This window comes from Paroedura picta, chromosome 6, assembly GCF_049243985.1.
Source record: "Paroedura picta isolate Pp20150507F chromosome 6, Ppicta_v3.0, whole genome shotgun sequence".
Classification (NCBI taxonomy): Eukaryota; Metazoa; Chordata; class Lepidosauria; order Squamata; family Gekkonidae; genus Paroedura; species Paroedura picta.
This window is the reverse complement of record NC_135374.1, coordinates 62,798,971-62,825,879: the sequence shown is the minus strand read 5'-3', so window position 1 is coordinate 62,825,879 and position 26,909 is coordinate 62,798,971. Positions and strand designations below refer to the sequence as shown.

Sequence of the window (26,909 nt, the reverse complement as noted above, 5' to 3'; positions counted from 1 at the left end):
GTAATGATGAGTGCTTCTAGCTGCAGAGACACAAATACAACTGAAATGCTGCTTGCTGGAAATTGTGCACAAATCAGCTATACAAGAGAATAGGATGCTGGATGAGAAACAAGAGGCCCTGTGAGCCCGGTAAGTTCTATTACTAAGCATATCATTGGGCAGGACTGCAGCTTCAAAGCACAAAAAAAGGTTGAAATGCAATGGTAAATCAACGTTCCTGCATGGCCAGCCATCAGTCCAAAAACATAGCATCAGCACATTTAAAGCTGCCTCTCCACTTTTCAAAAACACATGCACATCAACGGAAGCAGGGTAGGGGGAAAACCCTTCAAGTGAAGGGTTCGAAGGAAGGCTGGCTGCCTCAGGATGATAAGGCTGAAAGCAACACATGTAAAAACTTTTACTGGGCTGACCTCTGTTGGTGGGAATATCAAAAAGGCTGGGCTTCAAGGATATCCTCTGGGTATATAAATAAAGCTCTAACCAAATGCATGGATTTCTGTTATGGTTGGGTGAATCAGCTTTTGAGGTTCTTGAAAAATAGTGGCTCTACAACTAGAACTTATCATCATAACAAAACAAGCCAGCATAATGTGATTAAATGAAGCTTGCCAAAGTCCTGTGGGAATGCATGTTTACCCCAGGAATGTTTGCTTTGGACAAAGTGCCAAATGATGTGAGGTGCTAGGGATCTGTGACTGTGTTTAGTCACAAAAAGCAGACTGGGGGAGGCCATTGTGAAGCAGGGCACTGGGAAAAGGTCTATGTGTGTGCTATTTTTCTCACTGAAAATGTTCTGCACCCCTGGCTGCTTTTAGTTCCTATTGGGGGGGGGGAGAAATGCACATTCTCATATTTTTAGGGGTCTACAGGGATTAAAATTAACCCCCAGTGGGATTTCTAATCCGGAAAACAGCAGGAGAGAGTTAAGAAACAGCAGAAGAAGAGTTGGTTTTCATATGTCACTTTTCTCTACCAGAGTCTCAAAGCAGCTTATAATCGCCTTTCCTTTCCTCTCCCCACAACAGACACCCTGTGAGGTTGTTGAGGCTGAGAGAGCCCTGATATTACTGCTCCAACAGGACAGCTCTATCAGTGCTGTGGCGAGCCCAAGGAAAATAAGAAAAGGCTTGCCAGATTAGAAACTGTGGCTCTTAATCACGACATCAAGATGGCATCTACCTTGCCGGTATTATGGCCCTGATCCATGTTAGGCTCTCCTGCAGTTGCTTTCTGCAATTAAAATTACACATCTTGGAGTCCAGTGACAGTCCACTGAAGAGTCTTAATTCCCTTAACTGTGTTAAACACCAATGAACACTTTAACCCTGTCACTCAGTTTTTGACAGAAACCTTGAAACAAGGATTGAGTCAGTTCCATTTATTTGCCAACAGTCCAAATCCCATCAGATCGTTCCCTTCTCACTACCAATTCCCATGAGGAAGCAAGGCTCTTGACCCTGTTGCATGTCCACCCCCCCATGACCTTGGGAACAGCAGAGCAAATCCCGCCCAATGCATGAATGCTTCAGTACTCCAACATTTGATGGTGGCACTGCACTGGGAAGGCCTACATGCAGAACCTTGGTTCTTGCTGAAACAACAGCATCCGAAAATAAACAAATACCTCTGGTTGTGTTATAAAAATCACAGATCCAGCACAACCAGGAGACTCTGGGAATAGGTTCTCCCAGATCCCCAAGTAAAAAATGCCCTGAATCCACCCCTAAACAACCACATCTTTCCCTAATTTAATTATTTCAAAAGAATATTGTCATGTGTGTCAGAGGAATTGCAACCTGTTTACATGTTTCCTGGGATCTTAATAGCTTTTATGCAACAATGTTATAAATCATCTCATTCATTGTTTTACATGTCACAGCTAAATAAAGTACGCGTGCACCACAACACACCTTTCCCACTACAATTGTTACTTTTTCTTGGCACAAAGGGGTGGCAGCCACAGTTAATTTTACTTTCTCCTCTGCAGCCAGCTTGCTCTTTTCCTCCTGACACCACTGAGAGGCTACAGGAGGGTGGGGCTTGCTGGAAAGGATGGACCATTTACTTCCCTACTGGCATGATGCCCACAGCTCAGTGGCTTTCAGTTAACAGTCCTCTAGTCCCTCGGGTGTTTCTTAGTGGCAACCACAAGCCTTACCAGGCAATGGCCTTGCCCATTTCCCCATAATATGGGGGCAAGTACCATTCTGAGCCCCAGTGCTCAGAAGAGCCCCAGGTGGCATCCCATAGAGCCACATGTGGTTCCCAAACCACCAAGTATCGCTGACCTAAAAAGCAGTTTAACTTGCCATTCCAAAAATGAAGCTGGTCAGCGAATGCTTTTAGGACCGTGTATTACTAGTGTGCAAAAATTGTATTATTAACCTACATATCCCAAGATAACGTGCACTTATTGGTCAGTCTGGCAAGTTCTACACAAGGTGCGAGTGAAATACAAGGACCTACAGAGCTGCATTCGTGGGGGAGGATTGGGAGAGCAATTCCATACACCCTTTCTTTTCCTTACACCGCTTAAAAAGCCTTCCGGGATTTTCAGCAAAATGTGGTTGTCGACCGCAGCTTGCTGCGCCTTTAAGGACCGTGAAGTGCAGTCTGGGAAGGGCAGATGAATAATGAGCGGCCGCCACCGCGTCCAGGTGGAAGTCTCCCCCCACCACCTTATTTCCTCTGCAGGCACCGCGGGGGGGGGGGCAGACGTCTAGGCTGACTGGGCAGAGTATCATGTGGGGTCGGCAGCAGACCTCCGGGGTGCCTGCGAGACTCTGCGCGTCATGCCTCGTCCGGCTGTCTCTCCGCAGCCCTCGCAGGGCCTGAGCTGGGTGCAGGCGAGCGGGGGCGTGCGGAGGAGTCGGATACGGCTGGCCCCGGGGACGCCCGCGCCGGCCCTTGCCGAGGAGGGCGCGCCAGAGCCCCGTTGCTCTGCTGTTGGTCTTCTGGGCAGGGAAGTTGGCTTTGTTTGCCGGGCTGCTTAAAGGCGCGCTCCCCTCTGCGTCTCTCGCTCGTTCCGCGGGGCAGGTCCTGTGACGTTGGCGCCTCCCGGCGCAGCTGCCGCCCGGCTCGTTCCCTCCTCAGGCGCTCTACCGAGGGGCAAATGTCCTTCGCCGGCCTTTCGGCATCTTCGCGTCTCCCCGCGGCCCGCTGCTTGCCATTTCTTGCAGGGGGCGGAAGGATTATCTAGGCTCGCCGGGGAGCAAGCGCCTGGAGGCTTTGCGGGCGGGGAGCCAGCCAGCCATGTGAATGAAGCCTTTTTCGCAGCCGAGAGACAGGGAGTGGGGGCAACGGCGCTAGTGATGGTCAGTCATGGCTTGGCTGGTCTATTGGCTGGGTGAGGTGCAGTGGTTCTCTCTGCTGTCGCTGTTTGTGGCTGCCTTGGCCATCGTCGCCGTCTACGTGGTGCAGTGTGGCCTGAGCTCCCTGGGAGGTCGCGGAGAGGAGCCTCCCCCCGCGCCCCCTCCGGACCTCCTGCGTGGGGACGAGGGCTCCCTCTTCACCTGGCTGCTGTCACTGAACAGCTGGAGGCGCGAGTGGCAGAAAGCCTGGATAACTACCCTGAATTGGGAAGCCCAGCTAAGGGAGGTAAGTGGCTGTCCCTGGCCTTGCATTGGGCATGCTTGCTTCATTCGGAAATGGCACCAGCAGTGGCTTCTTGCGGCTCTCTTCCTCTGTGTTTTTCTCCATTATCGATGGGCAATTGTTTTTACAACATGATACTTTAGAACCAGAAAAGTTAGCAGTCTAAGGCTCTATGCATATTGGGAATATGTCTGGTAAAAAGCGTAAGGCTTAATTTCTCAGGCTCTCCCCATGTTTTATAAAGTAATGCTTCAAGGTGACATGTATGCCTTAAACATTCAAATAAGCCTGTAGTTGAATTGAATACAAGGTGCAGTGGATTGTTCATGTTTGATAGCAGGTGCTTTCCTTAAAAGGTGACTTTTCCCAGAGGCATTCAGTAGCATGTGGGAAACACTTTAACAGTACATGGCGTGTTCTTGACATTTGAATCTATTGGCACAATCTTAATTCTATGCAAGCACGGAGTCATGTCTGACCCTTGGGGTGATGCCCTCCAGCGTTTTCATGGCAGACTCAATACGGGGTGGTTTTCCGGTGCCTTCCCCAGTCACTACTGTTTTACCCCCCCCCCCCCCAGCAAGCTGGTTACTCATTTACCGATCTCGGAAGGATGGAAGGCTGAGTCAACCTTGAGCCGGCTGCTGGGATTGAACTCCAAACCTCATGGACAGACAACTTCAGACTGCATGTCTGCTGCCTTACCACTCTGTGCTACAACATCATAATTGATGACATTTTCCCCTCTAAATCACTTGTGTGTAGCAGTGAACAGCATAGAAATAGCAGCAGGAATTTGGGGTGGTACAAAACGCAGCAGCAATGACATTAGCTGATATTTAACCATAATAACCCGGCTTTTAGCTTGATTTTGGCTCAATTTAAGATACTGCTGTCATCCTTTTTAAAGCCTCGTAGCTCAGGTTTAGATACTTGAAGGCCGGCTTCAAATTGCCTGAGGTCTGAAAGATACCCAGATGGTGCTTTCCTCAGGGAAATAACCTTGTCCAGTGAGGAACCATGTTTGGGCCTCTTCAGTGGTTAACCCCAAACTCTGAACTGCCTTGCTCAGTAGGTGAGAATGGTCCCATTCCTCAAGTCTTCCATACTAAAAATCAGCAATTCCAGAAGACCTTTGAGCTGAATTGACAGTTGTGGGGTTCTCCCCCCTCCAGTTTCATTTATATTTATATTGTTCTTTATTATAATTAGTAACTCTTTGGTTTTATTGAGGGCCTTTTTACTGAAAGTCAGCATGAACCAGTCAAATGAATTATTCCTTAATGCTCTCTTAGTTTTGAACATTGTTTTGTACAATAAGAGATCACTTATTCATTTCCCCCCTTTAAACTGCCCTGCACTGTTACTGAATTTATATCTTTACAGTTTATTCAGTAATAGTAGCTTAATCCTGTAAAATAACAAATCAGATTACAAATTAGGAAGGAGGGTTATGGGCTAGGAAGCCCAACTGTAGGGAAACGGATAGGAAAGTTAACAATGCCTTGCATACGTACATACATCCTTTCCAAGAGAACTGCATCCTCTTTTGATGAGTTCACTGCCTGGCAGTGCAATGTGTTTTATTCCCTCTCCTCTCTGAGCTTTCCAAACTCAAAACAATGCCATCATCCAGAAGTCAATGGAATTCTGCTTTGCTTCAGCTGCTTCGCTGAAACATCCTTAGACAAAGTGAATGTAACAGCTACCACTAACTGCTGTTAAATGCAGCTTCATCATTGTAATAAACATGACTGTAATAATTAGATTACCACACTGGTTTTTGGAAGTGCTTATGTCTTTTGCAATATCAGATGGCTACTATAACTGAGGACCGTGTTCTGTTTAGCAAATGCCGTGTGAACTTTCTTAGTTCTTGCACTCCAAATATTTGATCACTTTGGGTTGTTTAGAATGGAATATTTTGTGAATTTTGTCTTTTAATACTAAGAGGGCTATTAGTAAAATAAGCCTCCTGCTTTCCTCCCTTCCCCACCAGGATTCACAAGTTTTTACATTTGAAGATGATGTGACTTCTCAGCCTCTTGAGCTTGTGGTGCAACAAGTTCTCAGTGTGATAAAGTCTCCTGAAGAAAAGGTAAATGTTGTTTTTACCTATAGGTTTTTAGTCCGAAGAGTTCCTCTTATTAGTTCCCTTCTAATATTCTGAATAGAAGTGCTAGAAAAAAATTAGTATAGCAATTCCATATTTTCTATACTGGCTGCTTCTGTGTAGGACTTTTATTGCCACTGAAGATCTACCTGCAATCTTTCCAGTAAGAAAAACTGGCCTATGTTGCTGACTAGTCCAGTGACCAGACTCAGGTATGCAAAGAATTCTGGAACCAAGTAGCAATCACATGCATCTCTGAAAAGTAAATCAGTATAAGTCTGTGCTGGGGTTTGCTAGGAGAATGTTTTGTGAGCAAAGTTACTAGTTGCAGACAGGGTGGATAAAGTGTATGGATTAAGGGTTCTATGCCTGCCTGTGTAAACATGAGTAGACCAAAGTATGTCTTCATCTGGTAGGCTGGTCTCTGAGAATAGGGTTGCAGTCTTATCTCTCTGTTTCCTTGCTCCTCTTGACTTACGGCACACCCAGAACAAAGTTCACTCAGTAGTGTTTGTAAAATTCCCTGCCATTGAAACTGAAGGAGTGGCACTGTGGATGTTTTCGCTGCATTATTAAAAGTAAATTTTAACTAGCAAACTGTGTGACGATCCCTGTTTTGTTAGTTCTTTGTATCAATACAGAAACTATTGACTAAAGAAACATCATAAAGTAATACAAATTTGCTGTGCATTTTTATTACTATGGTTGAAATTGGCTTCTCTTTGCAAACAAAAGTAGAACGGGAAATGCCTAATATACAACTGAACCTTTACAAAGGAATATTTATGTGTATGACTTGCAGGATTATTTGACTTTAAATGAAGTGAATTGTTTTAATTATGAATAACCAGTGCATTGTATTAGAACACTTAATCATATAGTATTATTAAAGGGAAGAAAATGTGCTGTAAAAATCTGTATATCACTTATGTATGTGTTGAGGGTCCTCTTCCCTAGTGGACTATTTTACAGCAAATCCTATTCCTATTCTAAAAGAATAAATTGCCCCGAGATGGTAAATAGAGAGATAGATAGATATTCTAAATTCCCGATCCCTTCCAGGTCTAAGATCCTTTCCAGATCTCGCAACTCTGAGTAGATACTGAAATTCATAAACAACTGTGGAGGAAAGCCTTTGATCTTTAACAGTCTTCTGAAAATTAAGATTTTGGCTGTAACTGCGTAAATATAAAATAGTTTAGCCTCAGTGTACTTATTGGAAGGTGGCATTTACAGTAATCTTTTTAGTGAATATTTATTAAATATCCTGAAATACTGAATATTGAGTCTATATAAAGTTAACAGAATCTCAGGAAAAGACTCCATATGCTACTGAGGTCTGACCAAAGATTATGAATAGGAGGCTCAGTATAGATTTGAATATCAGATGCCTTAGTGGGATTATCACTGAATAGCAAGGAATTTTCTTCCTGCTGCTCTCCCGGGCCCTCTAAAATTCCTCCCTCAAGCAGTAGTCCTTCGCAATTTGTGACTTGGCAAGTTCAGTGGAACATTGTAGCAAGCCCATGTTATAGTCTGTTTGTACAGTGCTAAAAGGGAGGCAAAAGGGGGGATTTAGTGAACTCCTGGTAGGCTACCACATTACTGAGTAGAGTAGTGGCTCTCAGCTTGTGAGGTCACATGTTATGCAAGCCTGTTGTACAATCCGTGAATGCTGAGTAACCAGAGTTTTACTGCCCTATTGTTACTTGCTAAATTTGGTGGAATTGTATTTCTCTTAGAGAAAAAGACAAAAATCCAAATTGCTGTTTTTTCCCTATTTATCTCTGGTATCTGCTAATTATTTTCATTTTGCTGTATGTTAATTTACTCTCACACTCTACCTATACATTTGAAGCGATTACGTTCGTTCCATTCCATTGTATCTGAGGAAGTGTGAGTGCACACGAATGCTCATACCTTGAATAAAACTTTGTTGGTCTTAAAGGTACCACTAAATTTGTTCTCTTACAATAATCTGTTGCCATGATCTGCTAGTTGCTATGGGGCTGTAATGCAAAAACATAACAACCAGTTGCCGTGAGTTGCTAGTTTGTCAGAATTCCTAGATTTCATTTAAAGTAAAGCTAAATTGGAAATCCAGTGAAGCAACTGCGTACTGTGGATTTTTTTTTTAAAGCCCTACTTATGGTGGGTTGGTTGCAGGGGGCTGAGGCAAAGCAAATGGTTCAGATGTGAGTGAGATCTTAAAACTGCACACCTTGGTATCCACACAGCATGCAAACACATCCTGCAATCTTTCTGCTAAAACCAGAGCAAAGCAAGGGAAGCCTGGAAAGTGGATGATTACTGGCGTATGATGTTGTTTGAATGTTCTGCTCTGTTTAGAAACAAGCAATATGTAATGGCAGCTTGGTGTACTGGCTAATCTGGAGAGGCAAGTTTGATTTCCCACTCCTTCACATGCAGCCAGAAGGGTGACCTAGGGCCAGTCACAGTTCTCTCAGAGCTCTCTCAGCCCCACCTTACCTCACTGGGTGATTGTTGTGGGGAGAAGAAGGGAAAGGTAAGCCGCTCCTTCATGTAGTAAAATGCAGGGTACAAAAAACCAACTCTTCCCTGTATTACTGGAGACTGTATTATGGACCATGAGGAATGCGTGCCAAACCACATGGTTAGCCACTGGTATGAAAGAACACCCCTGTAGTCTTTTTAGAACAGTATTTAGCACCTAGGGTTATGTGTAACTCCAGGGTTATGCAGGAGCCCAGAGGGGTAATGTTGGTGCGGGAGATTTAATTAAAAAAAATTTTTTTAAGGACTTGGAGGTGGTTTTCATCTATTGGGGCAGGTTGATCCACCCTTTCCCAAAAATGGCCAGTGATTGCCCTGGAGGGGGTGGGAAGGGGAGGAGCCCCGGCCATACAAACCTTTGCTAGCTGAGGCTCGTCTGTCATGGTTAACCTGTTGGAGTCTAGCGCTGGGATTCCTCTTAGGCTTAGGTGGGTGGGAGGAGCTTTAACAAAAAAAAACCACTGGGTGGGTTGGATGGAGGGGGACCTACCCCATCCTCAGGCTTTGCTTGACAGAGCAGGTCACTGGGCCACATCAGGTCTTGCAGGTGAGTTTAGACTGGGGCCTAGTTCCCACCTACCACTGTAGCCTGTCATTTTGGTTGTGGCAACAGGCAGAGCAGGTTGCCGATTTTCAGCTGGGTTTGTCCTCTTGGGGTTGGTTGTGGAGTGTTTCTTTTTCTTATTATTCTGGGTGGGTTGGAGGGGGGAGTAGCCTTCTTGGATGGTTATATGGGGGTTGTCCGGGAGATGTCACTTCCAGTGACCTATTTCTTCTGGGGGTGTGGTAGGGAGATGTGTCCAGCTGACATGACTTCAGGGTTACCTTGAAGCCTGCAACATTTTTTCAGGGGTTACTCCACAATGAATAGATTTAAAAAGACAGTTATAAACTGTAACCTAGAGTCTGAGTGCTCTGCCCTGATACGATCTTTTTCATGTACCTCTAGCCTATTCATGCACCTGATTGCGTACATGTTGGTGCCTGTTGCTTCAAAGTGATGGGGATGCTGATTATAGAAGTATATATTTCAAATCAGCCTAGCTGGAGTATAAAACACCTTTCATAAGTGACTGTTATAGAGGTATGAAATGCTGTTTCTCATCTCAGAATACAGGAGCAATCTGGTTTATTTGAGTTTCCACTGAATCTACTGTGCGGAGTTTTCTTCCATTTCTTTGCAAACCAGCTCCATTTGATGGTTTGAGGTGCTTGTTTTTAAGAGTGGAAGGGAGAAAGTATTAAGATTTTTCAGTAATTGAGGGGAAATGGTTTGGAAGTAATTTACTGTATTATATGTATAATATAATAGTAGTAATAATAATCTGTTCCACTTAATATTTCTCGTAAGGCCTAGGCGGAGGAGCTGGTCTCATTTATTTATTTCTTCAATTTATTGACAGCCACTCTCAAAGGTTCATGGGGGTTTACATACGTCCCACTAAAAACCCCATTAAAAGGACTATAACAGCAACAATCAACAGCAAGTAAAGATGGCGAAATCCTCAACCCCCCCCCCCAATTCATCTACTAGAGGGGAGAGAGGGGAGAGACAAATCGGTGTCCGTTGTTGGCAACAGGGGGACCCCAATTGCTCTTCCTGCATGGCTTAAGTGCCACTCAGTGCTTAACACCTACTCAGGGTGGCAGTCCCACCCCTGAGTGCCTCCTACAACCGGCTTGCCCATCTGTCCAGTGGTCAGCCAATTGCCTTCCGTCCCCCACCCCTGACCACCCCCTCCTGCTTCCACTTCCTTCCAAGTCCTGGAGGGAGGGAGAGGCCAGCCACAGAGTTCTTCCACTCCCCCCCCCCCCCATTCTAGCACCCGGTGTATTCCTGAATGCAATTGGCTTTGTCCCTAGTGTATATATAAAGTGAAATACATATGATTTTATAAACATACCTTCATGTAACAGCTGGTTAAGTTGAGACTTGCTTTGCACATTAATCTAATGCTGGAGCTCATGATTCACAGATTTGGATCCAGCTACAGTTAGTCATGCCTAAGGCCTTTTTAGACTCCTAAGCAGGTGTAATGAATGTTCATGAGCACGGAAAAGAAGATGCATGTGCAGAACAGAAACCTGATGGTAAATTCCACTCATGATCTTTAGTTTATTTGATCATATTTACAGAGACGTGTTTTTACAGTGCTCCCCATGCTTTTTTTGGATTCCTAGTGGTACAAAGAGAAGATTAAGCATATATGTTCTGTGCATGTAGGCTCCAAGCATGTGCTCCAATTACGAACAGAATTTACTACCACAATCTTGTTCTCAGTTCATTTTCCAAATGTGTGAGCTATTTACCCAGCCAGCTTGGGTTAGGAATGCAGAGTTCTGCTCTGGCGAGCCAGGTTTGATTCCCCATGCAGCCAGCTGGGTGTCCTTGCACTGATGAAGCTGTTCTGTCTGAGCAGTGATATCAGGGCTCTCTTAGCCTCACGGGTGTCTGTTATGGGGAGAGGAAAGGGAAGGCGAATGTAAGCTACTTCGAGACTCCTTCTGGCAGAGAAAAGCGGCATACAAGAACCAACTCTTCTCCCTGTTAACTTGTTCTAGTTGTTCAAAATCTTATGGATGTAGTAGGATTAATGCTGGAGATCTGGTAACGCAGAACCACTCTCCTGTAGTTAAAAAAATTAAATAGTGCTGGAATGAAGGGGGACACATACTTCAGCTGCCTAGTTTCCAGTTATCCCCATGCAGGTCATTACTAAAAATCCTATGTGCAACATTGCCATGATAGTACTAGAAATTTGTGCATTCTCTCTAAAATGAGAATGTGCTTTTAAAATTACACATTGCAGAAAAACACTGTAAAAAAGAGAACATCCTGTATTTCTTTTATTTTGCAAATGTTGGTAATGTACTGCAAAGGTCAACACGTGAACAGCACTCTTGAGAAATTGCAATAATTTAGCACTGAAATAAATAGTCTGATTAGTTTCCTTTATTAATATGTCCAATCTCTAACTACAGCCATGGTTCACTTTTATTCCAGGTGGTCTCTTGTAATGTAGCTGGAAATGCCATTCATTTTATAGTCAGTGTGACCCATCCTTCACTTGGTCCTCCAGAATGCCGGTCTTACAGAGTGACACTGTCACCATTTTATTTGCAGGTAATGTTTTGAATTCTGTTTTATGTTCTACCTTATAGACTAGAAGAAGCAGAAGACCTAGAGTGACTTTGGAGGGTGGAGGCTGTAAGATTTCAGTTCTTCGTGTGGTATATCATAAAGGAATAAAGAAAATGATGGTTTTCTGTAAAGATGCTGAAGGACTGCAGATGTTTGGGAAGTGAGAGAGCGATGAGACTGCTGTTGGGGGACTGCTGTTTTGTACCAGCACATGTTTTTTAGGATAAAAGGCTAAGTGTGACATACAGATGTATTCAGAAGTCTACACGTGATATAATATGGGAGAAAAGAGGACAGGGAAAGTCAAATGAAGTAGGAAATATATTTAAAATTTGATTCTTTGTGGGAGGAAGTGTCTTCCCAGGAAAGGGAGCAGCTGCTCGTTTTGGCCAGGCTTTGAGATCACTGAGTGTGATGCCACTTCCCGGATGAGCTCTTTGCTCTCCCAGGCACTGCTGCCAGATCTCCTGGGATTTCCCAAGGCTGAATTGGCACCTCACTTTTGCTCATGCCAGGGGAAAACCCTCAGTAACCTTTACGCTAGAACCTGGATGTTTGAAAACAGAGTTCTGTGTTGGTACGGATAACTGAAAAATCTCCACATGTCGCATAAAAGCACAGTCTGAAACATACTGATTTTTTAAAATCTAAATTTTAATTTCCCCCTTTTTTAGAAATGTTGCAAATGCTTACTGTTCAGGGCAAAAGAATGGAAGAAAAATGCAAGACAATTGTCATGAGTAGGGTTGGGTGGTTCTGCCAGGATTTTTCTGATCCTGAGAATCAAAGATCAGTCTTTTCTTACCAGTTGTTTAGGCTTTTGAGGATGTCTTTCCATATAAACTGAAATAATGTAATTTATTGTTATCTGTAACATAACAGGGCATTTGACTATAGGTTGCCATAAAACCTTAAGTTGAGAGTGAGGCACTTGTTCAGTCAAAAGTCCAAGGAAATCCTCACACCTAATTTTTTCTTAACTGAGCAGGGATCGTCCTTGTCTCCTTCGAGTTCTCCCTTTTGGCCTGAACTGGAAGTAGAATTATAGAGTTGGAAGGGGCTGTACAAGCCATCAACCCCTGCTCAATGCAGGATCAGCCTGCAGAATAACTATCTGTCCAACTGCGCTTGAAGACTGCCAGCAATGGGGAGCTCACCCCATCCTTAGGCAGCCTATTCCATTGTTGAACAGCTGTGATTGAAATTTCCCCCCCTGGTATCTACACATAGTTTAAACCCATAACTACGGGTCCTATCCCCTGCTGCCAATAGGAACTGCACCCTGGCCTCTTCAAAGTGACAACCTTTCCAGTACTTAAAAACAGTAATCATGTCCCCTATCAGCCTCCTCTTCTCCAGGATGAACAATCCCAAGTTCCTCAGCCCTTCCTCATTGGGCTTGGTCCCCAGCCCCTGTATTATCCTCGTTGCTCTCCTCTCAATTTTGTCCATGTTCAGAACCACATACAATACTCCAGGTGCATTCTGACCATTGCGATATACAGTAGGACTATACATCTTTCAATTTTTATGTGATGCGTCTGTTCATACAGCCCAAGTTTGCATTTGCCTTTTTTACCACTGCATCACACTGTCAGCTCATATTTAGCTTACAATCCACAAGAACCCCAAGATCTCATTTGCGTACACTGTTTCCCAGAAGTGTATCTCGCACCCAGCAGACATGCTTCTCATTTTTGTGGCCCAGATGTAGAATTCTGCACTTATCCTTATTGAATTGCAACTTGTTTTCATTTGCCCACGTTTCCAGCCTGTTCAGATCTCATTGAACTCTATATCTGTTTTCTGGGATGTTCGTTATTTGGTGCCTTCTGCAAATTTAATAAATAGTCACTCCAGTCCCTTATCCAGATAACTGAGAAAAATGTTCAAAAGTACCAGACGTGTACCAAGCCCTGTGACACCAGGGCTCACCTCCCTCCCATCTGATGAAACACTGTTGGCAACTACTCTTTGGGTGCAGGGGATCTGAACTCATCCAGTGCAGCCAGGTGCCTCTCGACCACTCCTGTGTCAACTGCCACTCAGACACTACACCTTGCCAGACGATTGCTCCCAATAAGCAGATTTTGTTGAAGAAATCTCTTCATGGAAAGGACAATGATGACTACATCTCAAAACTTTTGTAAGACTAACTACCCAGAATCCGTTACTCTGTTTTAATGTCCAGTCCCCTGACTTCTCCCATCTGCCCATTTAGGTGCAAAACTCTCCAGGTGCCTCCCCCCCCCACCCCCAGCCAGGCTAGAAAGACACAACTGGCACCTCCTGCCCCAAGGATAGGGAGAGAGATAGCCCTATCCCACACATCAAAGCATTGGAGTCGGAATTCCTGGAGCGAGCTAGCCCACTGTAAATCAGCTACAATTCACACCTAAGGTAATCAATCAGACAAAAAGCTGAGTAATAGAACAAATGGCAAAACCAGGATATGTGGTTTTGACACTACTGACATCCCTAGATGTGCCTATACTCTTCTTCAGAGAATAATAAAATCAGAGTCCAGTAGCACTTTTAAGACCAATAAATATTGGTCTTATTTATTGGTAAATAAATATTGGTCTTAAAGACTGAGGAAGAGTGCTTGCACTCAAAAGCTTATGCCTTGAATAAATCTTTGTTGGTTTTAAAGGTGCCACTGGACTCTGATTTTATTGTGCTACTTCAGACCAACATAGCTACTCATTTGAATGTCTCTTCTTCAGAGAAAAAACAGATGGAAATAGGTACTGAGCCTTTCTGCTTTCTCTCTATCCTCTGTCAGTTTCTCCATCTTCACTCAACATTTTCTCCTCACATGTCTGAAGAAACTTTTCTTGTTATAGTGGACTTTCCTGGCCACTTTCAGCTCACTCCCAGCTTTGGCCTTTCCAAACTGACCTACAGTACCTAGTAAACTGGAGATCCTCTTGTTCAGAGGTCTGTCCTTCCCTCCATTTTTTCAACATTTCCTTTTCCTTCCATCACTTCTGAAGTTTTTTGTTAATCCAAATAGGCTTCTTGGATCCCCTCCCATGCTTTTGTCTTGCTGGAATAGTCATAGCTTGAGCATGCAATAGCTTTAGTTTGAGGAGAGCCCACACTTCACTTGTTCCTTTATCTTCCAACATCCTTGTCCACAGGATAACTCTTATCATGTCTCTGAGTTTATTAAAGTCTGCACTACAAAAGTCTATCATGCATGTTTGACTATGAACTTCCTTGTCCCCTCTTTTTAAAAGGAATTCTGCAAGAACATGGTTACTCTCTCAGTTAATACACTGGGTGTTTTTTTAAAGCTTTTTAAAAATCAAATTGTTTCTTTTTAAGCTTTCACTGAGTTTGTGTACAGGATTAAATGAATAGTGGCATCCTGTTAGTAATCTATAGGGCTATGAAGTGTAATGGCTCATGCCTTTAAAATACTATAGATGACATGGTGGAAATACTTCTTAGAAGAACTTTGCTTTACAAATCAATTGCTACAACAATATAGAGCAAGTTTTCTCAACCAGTGTTCCATGAAACCCTGGGGTTTCTTGATGGCCCTGGAAGGCTTTCCTGAATGGGTGGGAGTTAATTAATTTGAATATATTTTTAAAAATGTGTTACATCAAGATATGTCTATATATGGTCATGTTGACCAGCCCCAAATGGCCAATGATGGGCCTGGAGGGGGTGGAAAGGGGAGGAGCACTGAATGGGCATGTGTACAGCTATGCTTCCCAATCATATTCTGCACAGTTGCACCACTTCTGGGTTTTCTCAAAGCCTGAAGAATGTTTCAGGGGTTTCTCAACAATAAAAAGGTTGAGAAAGGCTGGCCTAGAGGAACAGCACTTATTTTAACAGTACTAATGATTGGAAAGTAATGATTTTTATGATAAACACAGCAGCCTGCTGTAATCTCTAATTGAGAAAATGGTGCAGTCAAATGAATCATGCATGCAGCTGGGTTCCATGTTTGGCTGTTAAAGCAAAGAAGAGCATAAAATATTCTGTCACTGGCAATGAGCATGCACAGTGGTTGATAACTGAATTACTGAGTGTGTCTAGAACTGAAGCATAAGATTTCTGGAAAACTGAAGTGGCAAATTAATATATCAACAGCTGGAACTTTTAATGAAAGCCGAAGAAGAAGACATCCAAGTCAAGTGGTCTTTCATACACACCTCAAAAACAAACACTGAGATCAAGCCAATAACAGCACAACAGGTACGTTTAGCAGCAGTTGTTATATCTAATGAATCACAATTAAAGATTACTAGTACACAAAAGGTTCACAGTTAACTAGGATTTAACTGAGACCATCAACAGAAAAAAAAAGAAACCTGTTCAGGTGCAAGCTTCCCTGTCCCAATCTCCAAAACAACAACAATCTGTCAGCCTTGCCTAACCTGAAAATGCCCGGGGTTTCTCAATGGTTAGTTGGCAAGTATTGAAAATGCAGCATTCTTACTGCAGACCCTTTATAGTGAGCAATGTGGATCAGCAATTTCACTAATGATTTGTAGAGGGACTTGCCAAGATTCAAGCCAATCAGAGTGATTTCTACTCTCTGTCTTGGCTATTACTTATTTCTGACTGCTGGCAGTGATGTTCCAATAAACATTGTGGCTTTATAATAGCATATTAGCATTCTTTTGACTGCAAGGCGTTTTATACTTGGTGCTTTGTAAGCCAGTACATTTATTGTTCTGTACGTGACCCCCTCAAAATTATTTTGATACAAAAATGCTGCACTGACCCGTCCTCCTCAGAGTCTCACTTTTATGAGTTACTCAATTTCCTTGCCTTTGAGGTTCTGCATGTGCTGTAAGGTTTCTACTCAGTGTCTTGGTCTTCTTGTCCCTGACTTAAACCTTTCAAGGTGAATTTAGATATACAATCAGATTTCCTGCATCAGGTAACTGGTAAATGAGTGATTAACATTAGTTCTCTTTATAAGGCTCCTGAAGTTAATGAAGCAGTAAAAAATGAAACAACTGATTGTTCTGTGTAATAGAAGTCAGACTATATAGCAGGGGTAGTCAAACTGCGGCCCTCCAGATGTCCGTGGACTACAATTCCCAGGAGCCCCTGCCAGCATTCGCTGGCAGGGGCTCCTGGGAATTGTAGTCCACGGACATCTGGAGGGCCGCAGTTTGACTACTCCTGCTATATAGGATATTGGAGGTGGTTGATCACGGCCCGTCATGCAAACATTGGATAATACGCTTCCAGTGCACTTTGGAAGTAGATTTTCGTGTTCTGCAGAGGAAAATCAAGCTGCAAAAGCACATTGAAAATGCATTATCCAATATGTGTGGAAAGGGCAGGTCTCCCATTCCTTTTTAAAAAGTAGCAGCCATGAAGAGAAGTACATATGAATCAGAGGGTTAACTCTTTCCCTGGTGTCAATTTGCTCCAGCAGAAGAAATATATAGGTAATAAAAATGAGGCAAATAAGTGGCTTAGAAGAAATCTTATACTGGGTAGAATTTCCACTAACTTGATGCTTCTAGTCTACTTTTTCTTTGTTCCATCCCCCAGCCAATATTTGCTATTAAAAAGTTTGAAGAGATGAGCAATAATGTTCTGATCTCCAAAATCACTGTATGTTAGATCATTTCCAAAACATCTGCTTTGTTTTGTGTTAGGCTGCATAACATAGAAGGCACCTGTGTCTGTAAATTTGTCACAGCCTGTATAATCCAGGTTTAGCATTCCATAAGTAGAAAAGGAGCAAATATTTGTTTTGTGGAAAGTAATTCTGGAGAAAATAGTTCCAGAAGACTTTAAGTTAATTAAGTTGTTAAGATTTTCTCTCATGTTACTTTTTGGGTTTGTAAGCAATGCAATTGTTCTTTTTCTAGGTCCAGTCAGATGGGAATACTACACCATCAGAGAAAGTTAAGGGTGTGTTGCAGAATCTCATCAATTCAGCATCTCCCTCTATGATTTTAAGTACAAAAACAACAGATGTAAAAGCAATACTGGTAATTCTTGGGTTAATTGTCTGCTATGAGTTCACTATTATTTCTCTGTGTCTTTCATTATTAATGATTATTTAATGTATTATAAGTTATTATTTAAGTTAATGGGTGCATGTTATATAAAGTGCTTAACATTTATGCACAATAGTTTTAATTGCTTTCCTTCCTTTCTGAAGAATTTTCAAAATACAGGAACTCTTCCTCAGGGAACCAGTCCCCCTAAACCTCCAAGGGCTCATGAACTAAAGCTGCTAATGAAAAATATCAAAGCTACACTGGCCAGTCAAAACACTGCAGGTAATACAATGTTTTTTCTCTTCTTCCCCTTCTCTCTTCCAGTAGCATAAAACAGATTCTAATAAAAATTCAACTGGTCACCAGCTCTAAAATAAAATTTAACAGCCAGCAAGCTTACCCATTTTCTGAGTTAATAAAATGCTGCACAAAACAAGGCAACCTTGCATGCCCTAGGCAATCAAAATAGATCCTGCAGACCATGAACCTCCTTGGATCTGTTTTCATAGGGCAGGAACAGATATGGAAGGATGTGGACAAAATTGAGAGGGTTCAGAGGAGAGTGGCAAGGGTGCACCATGGCCTGAGTCCAAGCTCTATGAGGAAAGGCTGAGGGGCTTAGGAATGTTCAGAATGGACAAGAGGAGACTGAGCGGGGACATGATTGCTGTCTTTAAGTATTGGAAAATTTGTCACTTTGAGGAGGGCAGAGAGCAGTTCCTGTTGGCAGCGGAGGATAGGACCAACAGCAATGGGTTTAAACTACATGTAGAATGATACCAGCTGGACCATCTGGAAAAAATTGTTCAGAATCACAGTAGTTCAGCGGTGGAATTGGCTGCCTAAGTAGGTGGTGAGCTCCCCACTAGTGGTCTTTAAGCAGCAGCTGGACATATACTTACCATGGAGGCTTCAGGCTGATCCTGCATTGAGCAGAGGGTTGGACTAGATGGCCTGTATAATCCTTTCCAATTCTAGGATTCTATGACAGCCACTGAGAAGGCCCTTGCACTAGTGAAAGTCAAACAGGCTATTTGTGGGACAGACACCTGCAGTTGGCCTTGTAATGAAGACAAAAGGGGAGATCATATTGAGAGAGGCAATCCCAAAGGTACAAGGTTCTCAAATTGTTTAGAGCAGTGGTCCCCAACCTTTTTATTGCCGGGGACCGGTCAATACTTGACAATTTTACTGAGGCCCAGGGGAGGTAGTCTTTTGCCGAGGGATGTCACCGCCATCTGAGCCCCTGCTCTGCTTGGTTTTCCACCATCGTCCCTGACTTCCTGCCGCCTGCTGGGGGGCGCTGCCAGCAGCAGCTATGTAGTGCCACGCCAAGGGAGAGCCCCAGCCATGGTGGCCACTGGAGAGTACCAAAGGTGAGCCAGCAGCAGAGTGGCAGGGCAGCCCCCAAGGAGGCAGCCAGGAAGGAGGACGAGGGGGAGCCGTGGCCCGGTACCGACTGATCCACGGACTGGTCCCGGTCCCGGTCCCCGGACCGGGGGTTGGGGACCACTGGTTTAGAGCATTATGAAATATTTTGTTGATGTTGATTGGGAAAGGAGGAGCTGGCTTCAGACCCACTTATCCTAGCAGCAGGTATAATAGTGGCCTCTTTGTCCACCCTTTTCCCTTTAGTGTAGTTGGTTCTTAGGTATTTAATATGATGATGATGCAGCCAACCTGTTTTTACCAGCATCTCCTAGTCATTTATGTTCTGAAGCCTGTAATGGGGTATAGTTTTTTTTTAATGCCTGTTACTCTGCAGGCATTTATATGTAGGAGTACTAATGTAGCAGTACTAATCTAAATCTAAAGAAATGAGAAAAATTGTTTACTGAAGTGTTTTTGGCCCTGTTGTACTGATTGACAACTGGAGGGGCTGTTTTAAATGCTGCTTTCAAATCTGAGCAACTTTTAAGCAGTACTTCTCAGACCCATCAAAAGTTGCTTCTTTAAATCAAGAGTTCTGAGTAAAGAGAAAACCAATCAAGCTATAAAAGTAAATGGCCACAGCATTGTGCAGTATACCTTTGAAGAACTGATATATAACTTGTCCATCAGGTTTTGTGAACCACTACATGCTTAGGCTTGCATAATTCAGGCATGCCAGCATAGAGGGTAAGAACACTTTATATGTGTAAATTGGAAGCTTCCACTTGTCTTCATTTACCTGCTGTTTTATTCTGCTTAATATGCTTTGAGTTTTGATTGGTACCAGTGTTATACATTACTGAACAGTAGGCTTGTTGTTTTTAAAGGAATCATTAGGCACAGTTTTAAAGAAGTCTTAGGTAAGATGACTAATGGGAACTTCCAGACTTCAAGGTGGTTTCAAAACATTAAATGGTTTTTACAACACATATTGGCAAATGTACTTCTGGCTTTCAATGTCCTCATTCAAAACCTTTTGTTGTAAATCAAGACCTTTATGCTGGCCTTCCATGATCAGTTCCCCCTGTGAACATACACCATTTCCCTCTCTCTAATGGGGAACTGGTAATTCCGTTGTACACATGCATCCATATGTATTATGAGTTTGCAAATTATGATTGAACTTCCTCCATAATCAGTTCTAATGAACTATCCTTAAACATTAATAATACATACCTAGTATAGTTAATATACATCCCAGAATGGGTAGAGTTTCTTGTATTACTATAATGATGAAAAAGACAAGAGTTTGGAGAAGAAAGTTGTACTTGCTTGTCAGTACGCACAAAACGTGAAATGCATAGAAATATATAAGCAATTATTATGTGAAACTTCCTTTTCTCCTTCTCATTATAGGCAGCATTAATCCAGTATGTATCATTCAGCTCAATGATCCTTTGCAAAAGTTTTGCAGTTCTGTAGCTAATAATTCCACTGACCTCTCTTGGAAAGAAGAGTTCATTTTGTAAGTACTGATTTCAGTAACACGCTTAGTAAAGGATTCCAGAACACCTGCTAAGAGTAATGGAAAAGGTCATAATGTGCCACTACAGGCAAGGAAAAGTCCATTTAGCATACAGAAGTGATTTTTCCAAATTTACTAGATCCAATGCCTGGAGTAATTTCTAAATCATTAACTATAAACAATATACATTATTTTCTCATAAACTGCACTGTATGGATGTGTAGTTTCCAATAAGAAAATTAGGTCATTTCCTGGCACTGTTTTCTTCAATGCAAAAAACCCCCTCCCAAACCTCTTTGTTAGTGGGTTCCTGACAGCTTACGCTGAATAATTACCTGCTTTTACAAGAGTAATATATTATGGCTAGGAAAATGTGGCACCTCCCACTTCTAACAGTACTGTAGTTGTGAATTTCCTGCATTCTGCATGGGGTTGGGTGACCCTGGAGGTCCCTCCCAACTCTGATTCTATGATGTGTCAGATATGCCTAGGACATCCATGGGACAGTGCCTCTGACATGACATGGTAAGTGATACAGTATGCTGTCCTGCCCTCCCCACAAACACACTATTTCATATAATTTGATACATTTTCTTATTAGTTTTTTGGATGAGCACGGAAGAGAAGCTGGGTCTCCAGGTGCTATCTGTCTGTCCATTCCTAGATTTATATACTGCACTCCCTTGTGGCTCAGGGTAGTTTATGGGATACACGAGTTGCATAATACAGTACAGCATACACTTTATAACGGTGTCATTAACAATGCAGCATTGGCAACAATATTTGTAATGTAACATAGACAATAGAAGGTTCATTCCCAGTAACAGTACAGCCATGCCCCCATAGAGTGAGCATGTCTGGATGGGAGGGCGTTCTGTCTAGGGCCTTAAAGCAAGGGAGGGCAGTCACCTAAAGATGCATTGAAGCTACTGCCTTTATTGTGACTGATTACAGGAATAAAGCAGCCAACTTGTTTCTAATTGTGTGCTCAATTAGTTACAGCTGCTTTAGGTACTAATCTTCCTATCCCCCTCCTCCCTTCTGTTGCACCAGAATGCAGATTGGTAAGCTGGGGTCAGCCTTCCCTCCCTGTCTCTCCACCTCATCCCGTATGTAACAGCCACAGCTGAATTTCTGTTGCTGTCTGAACAGGCAGTTAGTGCTTGTAGTGCGGTAATTAAATTACCTTATTGTGACAGAATATGGTCCATCTCTGGGTGAGAAAAATACTCTCCGCAACTGTGAGGTCCTGATAAAACCTGAAGGTATAACATTCACTAGTCATTGGTCATGTCCCCTGGAAATAAAAACGTCTGTCTTAAATTGTGTGTGTGCGTGTGTGGGGGAAGATGTTTATTTTAAAAGGCTACAAATCAAACATAGGTGCAACTCTGTCCCTCAGTAAAAGGCTGTTAATAAGACGAGGCTCTGTTACTTTCCTTGCTGGAAGAAATTGTTAGATTTCCCAACTATTCATCCTAGCCAGTAATTCAGATGATGACTGATTCAGATGCTGAATTACTTGGCAGCTTCCTTGTTATGTTGGTAGCCAGTTGATACTTCCTATCTTGTGGTCTTTCTTGATGTTTTTCCTGTCACTCTTAATCATAGATTTTCTAGCATCTTCCAGGCAATCTGGGCTTTTCCTACTGTCTTGCCTTTAATATGGAATTCTCCTTTCCTTAAGCCACTTACTCATCCAGTTACTGAAAGACTGGCTGGTGTCTTGTTTTGTTTGTCTTTTCAGTGGTTTTTCCACTGCTTCTTTCAACCATTCCTCATACACTGTACTCAGGAAAGTATCAGTACTGCTGACCCTTGTACTGCTGACCCTTGCTCTGATTGGTTCTGAAAACTTGTTCTGAGCTCGAAAGCCCTTCTTCTGGTCTTTTACCCTTACCTTAGTAATGGTCAGACGTTGCTGCCGCCGGAGCCCCTGCTCCACTTGCTTTCCCGCTGGCTCCCCTGACTTCCTGCTGCCTGCTGGGGGTGAGGCCAGCAGCAGCTGTGCAGTGCCACACCGAGGGGGAGCCCCAGCCATGGCGGCTGCTGGAGAGCTCCAAAGGTGAGCTGGCAGCAGAGTGGCAGGGCAGCCCCTGAGGAGGAGCTGCAGCCCGGTACAGACTGATCTACGGACCGGTACCGGTTCCTGGACCGGGGGTTGGGGACCACTGGCATAGAGAATTCATATTTAGAAGATCTATGACAAGATTCACACCTTTTAACCTCAACTCCTTCCCTTTTTTGTATATACACTTGAAAGTCTTGTGAAAGATTTCATACCAAGCTCTAGTGTTGATTGGATGGGCATGACAAATGATTGATGGGCACTGCCTCTTTTGGCAACACTGTGGTTATGGGCTTGGCAACATTCAACTTGATTCACCAAATGAAAATATAAAATATGAAGTGTGCACATGAAAGCCTAAACCTTAAATAAAACTAGGTTAATCTTAAAGGTGCCACTGGGCTCAGACTTTATTCTGTCGCTTCAGACCAGCATGGCTACCCATGTGAAAATGCATTGTAACACCTGGGTAATCTCCTGTTTTCCCCTCATAGAACCTTTATATACATACATAAAGTAAAGATAACTGTAACGTGACATTCTGAAATTTGGTTTCAAACAATATTTGTTGTTTTTTTCTTGTCAGAATAAACTTTCTTCAAATTAACATTTCCCCCTGTATTCAACTTACTATTTAATAGTCATATTGAATAACTGAAATTAAGTGAGAAGTGTTGTGTCTTGTTTGTATATCACTTAGTGCTTTTGTACTGATATGGTCTTTATAGGATTAAAGGCAGTGCAGTGGTCTTGCCAGAGATGTACTTTGCTGAAGTTGATGGCTGTTCTGGAGTGGCCAAGGAAATGTCCTCATACCCAGCCAGTGAGGCTGTACATGGTTCTGTTAGCAGTTATTCAAAGAGTAGAAACTTGTGCTTTCTTCAGATGGATTGCTGTTGTATTGAAAAGTAGGAAACTATGTTGATTTGAATATTTAATAGTTTTTCTTCTTTACAGTGAATTAAATGCCAAATCAAAAGATCTTCAAATAAAGGTCTTAGAAAATGGAGAAAAGGATAGTAAGTCCCTTAGACTACTTATTTGTTGCTTCTAATTTTATTTTGCAAAAATATCTAACATGCTGAAAATTATCTAGAATCAAGATAATGCATTAATTTCATTAATTTAATAATTTCTGAAATGTTCAAACGTGATCCATAAGCATTATCAAGAGTAAAATATTTGTAGAAGAAATCATTGCTTTGTGATTTTAAATAGATTCTTGGATCTTTAGCTCACAGAACCTGGGGGGCTTCACTACTTTTCATCTGAGGAACTGATCTTTGCAACTTTCTGGAATGGGCTCATAGAGTTCATTATACTTTTCTCTGCCTGAAGTTGTTATAGGTTAATGTTACTGAGTAGCCTATTGAATCTACTAACTGAGGCTATGACAGCATGGTAGGCCTGCATAAATGTCTGATAAACCAGCAGCCAAACATAGCTGATTTATCAAGTATGAGTAATTTTCTTTTAAAATGGCTCAACATTTATAATGATAGGCATCCTTATGCATGTCTCTCCTGAGCCTCAGTGCTCTCTGCCATCTGGAATAAACAGTGAGCCAATGCAAAACCTAAAAACCAAAAGCCTAGCATATCTTGTACTAGAACCAATCAGATAATATGAAATGGCATGCAAGATTTCAAATTCTCCAGAATTTTCTCCTCAAGGGAAAAATTGTTCTGAGAGTTCTGGAAAGTGTCAATGCCTCCATTCTTCTGTCGGGCTATTTAGAGCTGAACTTGATTTAAGTAGTGCAGTGATGTTGAATTCATTTGTTACAAGGGCCACATATGACATGTGTGACTTTGTTGGGCTGGGCCATGTTCACTAAAGACGATAAAGATCAGCAGGTGGTAAGCTCCAAGTTGGTATGTCCTCACTGCAAGGCCCCATGGGCTGGGGGAGGGGAGTGTAGAAGAAAACTGGACTGAAGAGTCAGTGGTGCAGTGCTGGGCATATGCTCCTGTGCTGCCTGGGGTGCGGGCAAACACCTCAAGCTCCCTCGTGCAGCCAATGCTTATTCTCAATAAGACTTTACTTTCATGTGTTACTTCTGTCTTTTTTAGGTGGTTTCTCTGCTTTGGCTACAGTACCTTTGGACCTGTTCAGGAAACAGCCTTCTGGCCAAAGAAGTTTTGCACTGAATAGCAACCTGAACAGCAACAGCCTTTCAGTAGGGTTTGTCTCAGCAGAGGTAGATCTTTAGTCTTACAGTTGGGTCTTTCAGTGGCTTGTCTCTTGCATGTGAACATATGAAACTGCCTTATATGGAACCAGACCCTTGGTCCCTCAAGGTCACTGTTGCCTACTCTGACTGGCAGCAGCTCTTTAGGGTCTTGTGTAGAGGTCTTTCACTTCACTCGCTGCCTGATCCTCTTAACTGGAGATAGGAATAGCAGGGATTGAAGAGGAGGCGTTCTGCATGCAAAGCAAATTCTGTACCACTGAGCCACAGCCCCTAGAACTCTGATTCTGACCCAGTCCATTGTATCAGATATGTGCCGCTGCAGAATAGAGAGCCAGGGTGATAGGAATTGAATATGGGTCTAGGAAGTGAGAGAAGCAGATTTGAATCCCCACTCTGTTGGCTGGGTGACTTTGGGTCAGTCACTCTCTCAGCTTAATCCACTTCACAGGATGGTTATTAAGATGGAAGAGGGAAGAACAATGTTGTGAGCTACTTTGGGCACCCATTGGCAAGAAAAGCAGCGTATCTCTGAACAAATATAGTGGGCATAGAGGTTGTGGGCAGTTGGTGGAACTCTGCATTGGACCTTTCAGCTCCCCCCCCCCGCCCATTTGTGGCTTTTCTAGGAGCACCAACTGAGTAGAATGCATCAGCACCTTCCCACTGAACAGTGCTTCCTGAATTTTAAATCCTAAATGTTTTTCTCCAGTTCTCGTACATAGAGCCTTTGGAATCCAGACATCTGAAAGTTCCTGTTACGCTAGCAAAGGTAGAGAAGGATCGGACTGTGATGCCGTGTGGGACTGTGGTCACAACTGTTACTTCTGTGAAAGCCAAACCTTTACTAGAAGGGAGGTCTTCTGCTTTGCATTCAGGTGAAAACATAGACAAGGATCCAGGCTTGTCCTTGAAGATTTATTTTCATTTGATGATATATAAAAGTTGCAATATACAGGTACATGTGACCAAACTCATGTGTTGCTGTGGTATTTGGTTACCGTAATTTTACACAAACCTATAGCATAGCAAACCGGATAAAAATGGTTTCATCAAGGGCTCAGAAATAAGTACTGTATAACTTGGAAAGGGTTTTAAGTATGTTCTTGTGTCCGTTTTTGGCAAAGGAGAGGCTATAGTTTTTTATCATACTTTTCCCAAGGTAACAAGCACATTCAACATTTTTTTTAATGTTGTAAGCACACCACAAACACATTGGGGTCCTCCTATTTTTCCCCAATAGGTCTGCACAGCTGCTAAATAGGGGTGTGCAAAACAAATCTTGTTGTTGTTGCTCAGCTCTATTGGACCTACCAAAATTTAGGTATTTCTGGAAAAGCCATGATACCATACCAGTGTGGTACTCTGATCTGGGATTTTTCAGAAATCCTGACTTTTTTCAGGTCCAATAAACCCAAGGGAAAAAAAACCCTTGCACTACAAGAGATACTGCCTCCAGGATCTGCATTGTCCCCACAACCTACAGACCTGACTAGAAGCTCTCAGCCCCCATCATCATGGCCAGTTCTGGGCTGGCACCTATTGAACCTTAAACCGAGGAGCCAGCCCCAGCCAAGGCAGCACAGAGCTCCCAGTCCCACCATCACAGCTGATCAATATAGCTCAATATCCCCAAATAAATCAAGACAAAAAAATAGCTTTTATTCAGGTTCAACTGTATCGGTAGCCAGCCAGGTTCTCTGATCTGTAATTGGCTTACATATAACTGAAAAATACCTTACCAGTATTTTCCAGGTAGTTCTCAACTCTGATTAGCCAAATGCATACCAATACTGCCTAAAACTGTTCACATTTGTTGTTTTCCATACTTTATGTTGCAAATCAAATGCTACAGGCCTTTAATTGGTGTTCATCAGATTATGGCAGGCTTTCTCAACTTTTTTACCATTGAGGAACCCCTGAAACGTTCTTCAGGCTTCGAGAAAACCCAGGAGTGGCATGATTGTGCAGAATATGGTTCAGAAGCATAGCTGTGTAAACATGTCCATCCAGGGCCCCTCCACTTCCCACTCCCTCCAGGCCCATCATTGGGCATTTTTGGAGAGGTGGGTTTGACAAATTTCAAAATAGATACAAAAATTAACTCCCACCCATTCAGTAAACCCTCCCAGGGCCATCAAAAAAGCCCAGGTTTTAAGAAAACCCTGGTTGAGAGGGCCTTGGTTATTGATATCAGATGGAACTCATTTCATCCATGTTCACAACCATTAATTACCTAGATCAGGGGTCCTCAACCCCTGGTCTGCAGCCTGGTCCCGGGCCGCGAAGGCCATAGTACCACCAGCGGCCGCGCCTGCCTCCCCCCCCACCGCAGCGAGAGGGGGGGAAAGAGGCAGGCGCGGCCGCCGGCACGGCA

The 26,909-nt window shown here is 43.0% G+C and overlaps 1 protein-coding gene across 1 annotated transcript in view; it reads left to right on the top strand.

Moving 5' to 3' along the window:
* The first annotated feature begins 2,624 nt into the window (after positions 1 to 2,624).
* C2CD2 (C2 calcium dependent domain containing 2) overlaps positions 2,625 to 26,909 on the top strand; it is a 46,126-nt gene continuing 21,841 nt past the window's right edge. The window contains exons 1-10 of the mRNA XM_077342766.1: positions 2,625 to 3,600; positions 5,597 to 5,695; positions 11,250 to 11,369; positions 15,498 to 15,602; positions 17,243 to 17,365; positions 17,539 to 17,659; positions 20,165 to 20,273; positions 23,299 to 23,360; positions 24,414 to 24,541; positions 25,245 to 25,410. Of these exons, the coding sequence (XP_077198881.1) occupies positions 3,325 to 3,600; positions 5,597 to 5,695; positions 11,250 to 11,369; positions 15,498 to 15,602; positions 17,243 to 17,365; positions 17,539 to 17,659; positions 20,165 to 20,273; positions 23,299 to 23,360; positions 24,414 to 24,541; positions 25,245 to 25,410 (1,309 nt within the window). The 5' untranslated portion in view covers positions 2,625 to 3,324. The remainder of the gene's footprint in view (positions 3,601 to 5,596; positions 5,696 to 11,249; positions 11,370 to 15,497; positions 15,603 to 17,242; positions 17,366 to 17,538; positions 17,660 to 20,164; positions 20,274 to 23,298; positions 23,361 to 24,413; positions 24,542 to 25,244; positions 25,411 to 26,909) is intronic.